Below are 8,556 nucleotides of genomic sequence, written 5' to 3'. Positions count from 1 at the left end.
CTTGCTCCTTGGTGACCCCCCCCCCCCCCCCACAGCCACCTGTGGGGCCCCAGCTGTGTTTTAGGAGAGTGCCTTCCACCGGAGCCTTCTGGATGTCTGAGGAGCTTGGAAACGGGAAAGCAGGCACATTTCTACCGATGATGAGCAAGGGCGTGGAAAACAGGAAGACCAAGAAGCAGGCTCAGGGCACAGGAGAGGCACGGGTGGGCCCTGGGGTGACCGGCTGGGTGTGCTGCTGGCTGAGCAGTGACACGGGGAGCCAGGTCCCGTGCCTCACGGCAAAGCGTGCAGAGCAGAGCTCAGAAGCCTGGGGACCCCAGCCAGAGCGTGTGTGAGGCGGGTCCCCAGCCCTGCCCCGGAGGCCAGCCAGCTTCCTCTCCCCCAGCGTTCCGCCCGCCCTTCTCCTCTGTCTGTCCCCCAGGGCCTGGGGCCTCCTGGGTGCCTTCTGACAGTAGAACTTTCGCACCCAACAGGCACTGGGCCATCGGGGGGCCAGCTTGGAGGTGTCCGGCCAGACACCAGAAGGGGACCGGGCCTCGGAGAGCAGCCCCCACACAGTCCGTCCGGAGCTCCCTGAGTCCCCATGACTGCCCTGGGCCCAGGGGCTGGACATTCGGGAAGGACTTCCCCCTGCAGACCTTTGGGGGTCAGCAGGTGTGAAGCTGGACCACAAAATGGACTCCTTTGTTTTCTTGTCCTTCCCTCCCGGCCAGGGACACCGGCATTTAGGCCAAGGCTTGAAGGTCAAATGGAGGGGACCCAGGAAGAGGGTAGGCCTCTCTGGTTCTCAGATTCCACAAGAGACTCCCTTCCACCCAAATACGGAACAGGGCGGGCGCGTGAGAAGCCCCAGCAGCCTCCGCAGCCCCCGTGGAAACGAAGCCCCAGAGCCAGACCGATGGCCCGCCGCTGCTCAGAGCGCCGCACCGCGACCGTGTGAGGCAGGCGCAGTGCCGGCTCCATTTCGCAGATGAGAAGGCTGAGGCTCCCTGGGCGAGGGGCCCGCCAGAGCCCGAGAGCCAGGCAGGGGCGGAGTCCTCCCGTCAGAGGCTGGGGGTGGCTCGAGCTGCTGGTGCTCAGCCCACGGCTGAAGACGGCACACGCTTGCTCTCACGAGCTCTGTTGCACACACACACAGCAGACACACAGGACACGTGCACCGCAGTCCAGGCTGCGGACCCCAAGGGACGAGCTGGAAACCGTCGGAGCCCGCCTGCTCCGCCAGGTGCGGGGCACCCCGGTGCACCCCTACGCAGAGAGCCAAGGCGCGGGCCGCCCGGAGCTGCAGGCCGGGTGTTCAAAGCAGGGAGGACCAGGCCCGCTGTCTCCCTCTCGGGCGAGGAGGGCAGACAGACAGCTGTGCGGGGGGCGGGAGCTCGGTGCCACTCCAGGCATTTCGGCACCTCTATAAAACCCGCCTGCTCCGCCGCGAGGGGGCGAGGGATGGGGGCGTGTGGGCTGGGGGCTCCCTGGGGGCCTCCCCCACCCCTGGGCCGGCGCCACCTGCTGGGCGGAGTGAGGATGGCGCCTCGGGCCGCACAGGGAGGCCCAGTCTCTGCTCCTCTCCGGGCCTCAGTCTCCTCCCCTATGAAACGGGCACGGCAGAGACAGCTCTCCCTACCCTCCACCCCCCGCCCCTCCCGCAGCTGCCAGGACCCGACAGGACAAAGTAGGAAGAACGCCTGGCACAGGGCCCTACACATGGCCAGCGCTGAATAAATGTCTGTGTTTGTGGTCTTCAAGACACACACGGCGTGGTGGGGGCTGCGAGGGAGAGCCCACGGGCCGCCGGTCGGGAGGCTGAGGGCCACAGTGTGAACGGGGAAGGCAGGAGCGGTGAGGGTGTCCCGGCCGAAGGAGGGTGTGGACTGGAAGCAGGTCGGGGCCGCTGGGGGACGGCGTCCGTGGCTTGCTGGCAGGCGGGGGCCACGGGACGCAGGGAAGGGTGGGGAGAGGCTGCACATCTGTTGCTCAGGCCCCCGGTGGAGTGGCCCCATCCCCGCACCCCCCCACCCCCGCACCTCTGAGAGCAACAACTCCACTCTGCCTCCCCCTCCCCCAGCCCCCAGGCCCATCGCTTGGCTGGCTGCAGGGAGAGCCGAGGGTCATTTCAGTCCTGCTCAGGGCTGGACGCCTTCCCCCGAGCCAGCTGGTCCGTGTCCAGGCGGCCAGGTCCCAGAGGGGAGCCACACGAAGGCCGCCCCCACCTCCTCGCTGTCCCTGGACTCCCGGCCTCGCTGCAGGGCTCCGCAGGCCGCCCCAGGCCTGGTCACCTGTCTCCCCACTCTGGGGGCAGCTCCCCCTTGGTCCCCTTCTGCCTTAATCACTGCAACACATGTACGAGCGGCCTCACCCTTGCCTCTGCACCTCCCCGTCTCTTTTTCCCTTCCCCAAGTTCACAGCGCTGGCCCTGGGGTTTACAGCTGCAAAGAAAACACACACACACTCCTGCACAAAACCAACTGTGGAATGCTTCCCTGCTTCTGAGCAGGGTTTACGGCTCCAGAGAGTTCTCTGACACCTGACATCTACTCGTATTTCCACCCCTCCTGGGGGCTGGGGGCTGGGGCTGGGTCCGAGCAGGACTGAGGGGCGGAGGGGTGGGCCCGCACAGGGTCGCCTCCAGCCCGCCCGGAGCGGCATTCAGCGGGATCTGGTTTTCCCATTTGGGGCAGGGAACCGGGCTGCTGAGTGCCAGACTGAAATGTGCAGCGGCCTGGCCTCCTTGGACTTTCATTCATTCTTTTAACAAAGTCATTCATTCAGCCAGTGTCTGTTGAAGTCGGGCCGTGCGCCAGGCCTCGGCTCAGCACAGCAGCGCCCTCAGCCCGCCTGGGGGCCAGCGCGGGGGCCGCCCTCCCCACGGCCGGTGCTGCCCAGGCGGTAACCAGAGTGGCCAGAACAGAGGAGGGGATGTCTGTTCTCACGGGGTCTGAGAGCCTGGTGGAGACCGGGGTGTGCGGCAGGGGGACAGAGCTGGGCCGGGGATGGCCCCGCGGTCTCCCTGACACTCGGACTTCACCCCAAGGGCGGTAGATGCCTTGGAAACTTGGAAGGCACTTAAGCAGAAAAACGACATGACCAAATGCATCACTGCAAACAGCAGAAGTGGGCTCCGGGCAGCTCAGGGCAAAAATGAGATTTCTGGAAAGGGCTCTTTGGTTGTTCTTCTACGGAAGGAAAGGTGGCACAGCCAGGCCTCTCTCTGAGACGCTGAGATGCATCGGTACCCCCTCCCCGCCCCTCCGGGCCCCCGCGGTCCCTGGAATGGTCACACTCCACAGCCTGGACCCCACAAGAACAAAAGTGTGGCGTATCTGGACAGTAGAATACTATGTGCCCAGCCACCAAAGGAACCACTTGCCACGGTGTGGGTGAACCTCAGGGACTTTCCATTGGTGGAGCGAATACGAGTCAGACCCGAGAGAGTGAGTGCTGCATGACTCCATGTGCGTGGAATTCCGGAACAAAGTCAGGCAGAAATCTGGCCAGCGCCTTCCTGTGCTGAAAGGACCCTCGGGCGCGCGCTGTGGTGACGGGGACGCGGCGTGGGTCACAGAGGTGTGTGCACTCGTCAAGACTCAGCAAACCTGTACTTAAAACCTGAACATTCTGGGGGCACCTGGGGGGCTCAGTGGGTTAAGTGTCTGGCTTCGGCACGGGTCATGATCTCACGGTTTGTGGGTTCGAGCCCCACGTCAGGCTCTGTGCTGACAGCTCGGAGCCTGGAGCTGCTTCAGATTCTGTGTCTCCCTCTCTCTCTCTGACCCTCCCCCGCTCATGCTCGCTCTCTCTCTCTCTCTCTCTCAAAAATGAATAAACATTAAAAAAAATTTTTTAATCTGTGCATTTTGTCATATGTGAATTTTAACGGGATGAACAAATAGAGTGGAAGGAAAGAATGTTCTTCCACTGACAAGAAATCAATCCATCAAGAAACAAGCAAGCAATCGGACCAGGGAGAAAGAGTCTGCCTGCGGAGCTCACCACTCCATCATTCTTGGGGCCGGAGGGTAAGGGGGCACTGACCCCGCGAGACAGGTCCCCTCAGACCTCTTAAAACAGGAGAAGGTAACTTCCCAAAGGCGAGCGTCAGTCAGCCTTATCCTGGACTCGGGAGCCCATCTCAGTGTTTGCTACACATGCGAGACNGCGAGCCGGGGGGACCTGCCTGTGGGCTGTGGGCTGGTAAAATGTGACGCTTATCTGCAAGGTCCTTCGGTGATTGGAATTGACTAAACCCTGGGTCCTCTCACCTCTAGCCACCGCCATCCTGGGCTCCCGAGAGCCCTGGGGAGAGAGGGCCCCGGGCAGAAAGAGGCTGCACGCTGAGGATGGTACTCAAGGGGACTTCACTCCAAGGTTGTCTCAAAGAAAAGAAAGATGGTCTCCTTGAATCAACAACTCTGGTCTCTCCAATTAAAAAAAAAAGAAAGTCAGAGACAAGTGTTGACCACGTGGCCCGTCAGCTGTCGGCCTCCGTCCTGCGCGCTCAACATGTGGCTCAAATCGCCTTCAGGGCGTTCAGACCACAGCTGCCCTCCGAGGCCCCGCTGCAGGGCCCAGGCCTTCTCCCGTCCGTGTTCTCTGCCCTGCCTCCCCTCCTCCCTGCCCATGGGGACGCTCGCGGCGAAGCTGCTCTTGCCCACCCTCAGCAGCCTGGCCTTCCTCCCCACCATCAGCATCGCTGCCAAGCGGCGCTTCCACATGGAGGCCATGGTCTACCTCTTTACCATGTTCTTCGTGGCGGTAAGTCTGGGAGCCGCGGTGGGGCGCACGCGGGGCCCTCTCCCAGAGGCGGAGGAGAGGGGCCATCTTTCCGCCACTTGCCTGTATCGGTGACAGAGAATAGTATTTGGAGGTGAAAGAAAGAGCTCGGGGACCAGGAGAGAGGGGCGGGGGCCCCCTCCTCCTCTCTGGACCTCAGGTCCCCCGTCTGGCCAGGAAGTCACTCTGGGATCGGTGTACACACGACCAAGCCCGTAACGGGGCAGAGCCGGTGGGTNAGGGCCTGGGTGAGTCTGATTCCAGGATTCTGGAATTCCGTAGCTGGCCCCTGTTCAGGAGGGCCTGCTCACGTCTGCTTGTCTCTCCTTCTTGGGGCCTGCGTCTGTCTCTCTCTGAGTCCTTCCTTCTCCATTTATAAGCCTGGACGACTGCCTCTTAGCACTGTCTCTACCCCCCCGCCCCCCACCCCTCCCCATGGGTCTCTTTCCTTCTGTGTTTCTCCAGTTGGTTTTCTCCGCATCTGTCTTTTCTTCTTCCACTCTGTCTGCGTCTGGGTCCCCCTTGGTTTCTGGAGCTCTGTCTCCACAGACCTTGCTCTCTTCCCAGACCTCCCGGTCTGTGCCGTCTGGCTTTGCTCGCCTGCCCCTCTACGTATATCTTCGGCTCCATCTGAACCTCTCGTTTCCGTCTGTCTGTCTGCCTGTACTCCTACCCACATACCTCTCTATCTAATCAACCATCGCCCCACCTACCCAATCCATGATCCGTCCCTCCACCCCTCGTCCTGTGTCTCAGTGCCATCCGGCCTCCCTCCCTCTGAGCCCCCCATCACGGCCGGCCCCCCCCTCCCCGGCTCTGACAGTCTTCCTCATCAGGGCCCCTCAGACTCACCCTTCACCGAAGCCCAGCTCCCCGGGAGAAGCACGCACTGCAGAGCCGAGCACCCCCCAGCCTGGCAGTGCCAGACGCGACAAATCGCGTGCCTCCTGCCGCCGGCCTGGCTCCCTGGCCGCGGGGCCTCGGTGGGCGAGCCTCGGGGTCCTGGGGGCAGCTGCGGGCGGTGCGGTCCGTGAGCACACGCATGTGTCTGCAGACGTGCGTGCCCCTGTCACGCTGGCTCACTAGCCGAACCCAGGCTCATCTGTAGCAAGAGCTGTGTGTCCCTTAGGCAGCAGGCACCTGGGGCAGGATTTGCCTGCGGCTTGTCTCCACCTCTGGGTGGGAGAGGCCTGAGCCCCAAGCCGGCATCCGGGCCAGGGATGGGCCATCTTCTGCAGTCTTCTCAGCTCCCCATGAGCCTGGGATTGGGACAGGCCCATTTGACAGATGAAGAAACCGAGTCCGACAGAGGCTGAGTGCCCTGTCACCGTGAGCACCAGACGCGCCCTGCAGCACTTGACTCATTCGAGGCATTTTGTCCGATGCTGTTTCATTTGCCCCACAAGGGGCCCCTGCTCAGGGGAGTTCCGGGAAGTCAGTTTAGCAGATGAGAAACTAGCACAGGGTGGACACAGGACTTCTCTGTGGGTACAGGGGGCATAGGGCCAGGGAGAGGAGCCCGATGTCTGGACCGGGGTCCGGTCAGGCCCAGCCCAGGGAACCCAGAGACACGGCGAGGCCACCCCTCCCTTCTGGAGCTGGGCTGGCCCCCAGCTGCCTCCGGGCTGACCTCAGAGGCCCACCCTGTCCCGCCCAGAATGGCAGACACAGCTGCCTCCTGTGACAAATGTCCTCTGACCTCAAAGCCATGCTCGACGCCTTCTCCCAGAGCCCAAGCAACACCGCCACAGCCCCCACTCCCGGTGGCTTCTTCTGCGCTCCGACCAGGACCCTCCTGGGCCAGCTGCCGCAGGGAGTCGCCTGGCCCACCAGCGGACCAGGGCTTCTCACCCCCGTTTGGCAGAGGGCGGCCCCAAGCAGCCAGCCTCCTGCCCGGGCTCACAAAGCAAGGGTCCGTTACGTCGGCCTCTGGAGGCTGTGCAGTCTCTCACCAGGCCCCCACTGCCCCCCACCGCCAGCACCCTCCGGGCCCCAAATCTGCCCCTGCCTGGGGAGACGGAGGCAGGCCTCGCAGGCACCGATCCCTGCTCTGTCCTGCCTCCTTGGCAAGTAGCACTGCTCTGAATCTCACCTTGCCCACCTGCCCAACAGAAATGATCCAGGGGCTGGTGGGAGAGGCCCCTCCTGGGTCAGCTCGCCTGCAAACCGCTCTAAACCCTGCCTCCCTGACCCTGCATTCACGCGGCCGGGGTGAGACCGAGTACTCCTGCTCTTGACGGGGGCAGGGCACAGACACTCCAAGAATCTCTTAGTGATTAAGTCCGTAATTATACAAGGAGAGGTGTGGGTGCAGAGGCTGGGGCTGCGGGGAGGGAAGGAGTTCTAGAAGTAGCAAGAGAATATCCACGTCACTCGTAAGGCCTCGCTCTGCCTGCTAGAGCCATGTGGAGAGTGTCTTTATCTCTACCCCACAGAGCTCTGAGCACCTTGATCAGGCTCCACCTGAAGCTTCCCTTTCCCCAAATAGTCATGTCCACTCTCTAGTTGCTCTTCTCTAACCTCTTTGCCTGTGTGGCTTCAAAGGGTGCAGACTCCAAAGTTCAACATAGTCCTCTAGGTTGGTCTGACCCCAACAGAGAGAAGCAGGGGTCTGTCACCTCCCACGTCCTGGGCACTATATCTCTATTAACACCTCCTGGGTGCACTTTAGCTTTAAGTCTCCTATACTTGTAACCAATATGAGCTCTAAATCCACTCCAACTTGCTTGGCTCACCGGGTGACCCTGGGCTCCTGTTCCCCCGTCACACCCCTCGGGCCACCCGATGTGGGTGGTGCTCCCTCACCCCTCCTCCCGCCGGCTGAGCTGGGCTCACTAAGAGTCGATTGTGCTGGTTTCCAAGCTTGTTCACACCCATGGAACTTGTCAAAATAATTACATCACATAATTTAATATTCCTTAAAATGATGAAATGCATATATGCAAAAGGAAAGAGTTGTTTTTGGTAAGAAATCAGCTGACGGCTTTAAGAATACTCCATAGAGGTATTTTGCTTTAAAAATTGCTATCAGGGGCGCCTCGGGGGCTCAGTCAGTTGAGCGTCCGACTTCGGCTCAGGTCATGATCTCACGGTTCGTGGGTTCAAGCCCCGCGTCGGGCTCTGTGCTGACAGCTCAGAGCCTGGAGCCCGTTTCAGATTCTGTGTCTCCCTCTCCCTGACCCTGCCCTACTCACACTGTTTCTCTCTCTCTCTCTCTCTCAGAAATAAGTAAAACATTAAAAAAAAAATTTTTTTAAATGCACATCTCCAGCCTCCCCCCAGACCTGCTGACTTAGCCACTCGCAGTGGGCTCAGCGACCCGAGGCTTCACAGCCCCCCAGGGTCTGGGGCCCGTCAAATCCGAGGACGTCCTCTGAGGCCCCATCATGACAGGGCACAGCAGGAGGCATGCGGCCCCCCAGGAGCGTCCACAGCGGGAGCTGCGGCCTCGCCTCCACCGCCGTGGGGGAAGCCCACCCGCACCTGCTGGTGGTGGCCCCAGTGTCGGAGGAGAAGGCGCAGGGCGGGTCTTCGGGCTCTGTCTACTCATGGCAGAGAAAATAAGAGACGTGGCTGAGCCCTCAGCACATCCCAGGCTCAGGACCCCTGCCTGGGTTGTCTCATCCAATCCGCACGAGACCCCATGAGGGGAGCAGTCTGTAGCACCCCCATTTTTCATGTGGGGAAACTGAGGCATGGGGTCATGAAATGACTTGTCTGAGCCGGTGAGTGGCCCGGCTCACCAGGGGCGTGGCTGGGGCCCAGACCTGCCCCCCCGTCCCCCCCCCC

The 8,556-nt window shown here is 61.8% G+C and overlaps 1 protein-coding gene across 1 annotated transcript in view; it reads left to right on the top strand.

Annotated features, from left to right (window-relative positions):
* Nucleotides 1-4,614: 4,614 nt before the first annotated feature.
* The window catches only part of MYMK (myomaker, myoblast fusion factor), a 10,365-nt gene continuing 6,423 nt past the window's right edge, over nucleotides 4,615-8,556 (top strand). Inside the window, exon 1 of the mRNA XM_077774620.1 lies at nucleotides 4,615-4,749. Coding sequence (XP_077630746.1) covers nucleotides 4,615-4,749 — 135 coding nt within the window. The remainder of the gene's footprint in view (nucleotides 4,750-8,556) is intronic.

This window comes from Crocuta crocuta, unplaced genomic scaffold, assembly GCF_008692635.1.
Source record: "Crocuta crocuta isolate KB4526 unplaced genomic scaffold, BGI_CrCroc_1.0 scaffold458, whole genome shotgun sequence".
Taxonomy (NCBI): domain Eukaryota; kingdom Metazoa; phylum Chordata; class Mammalia; order Carnivora; family Hyaenidae; genus Crocuta; species Crocuta crocuta.
The sequence above is the reverse complement of the archived record's forward strand: the minus strand, read 5'-3'. Positions and strand labels throughout refer to the sequence as shown.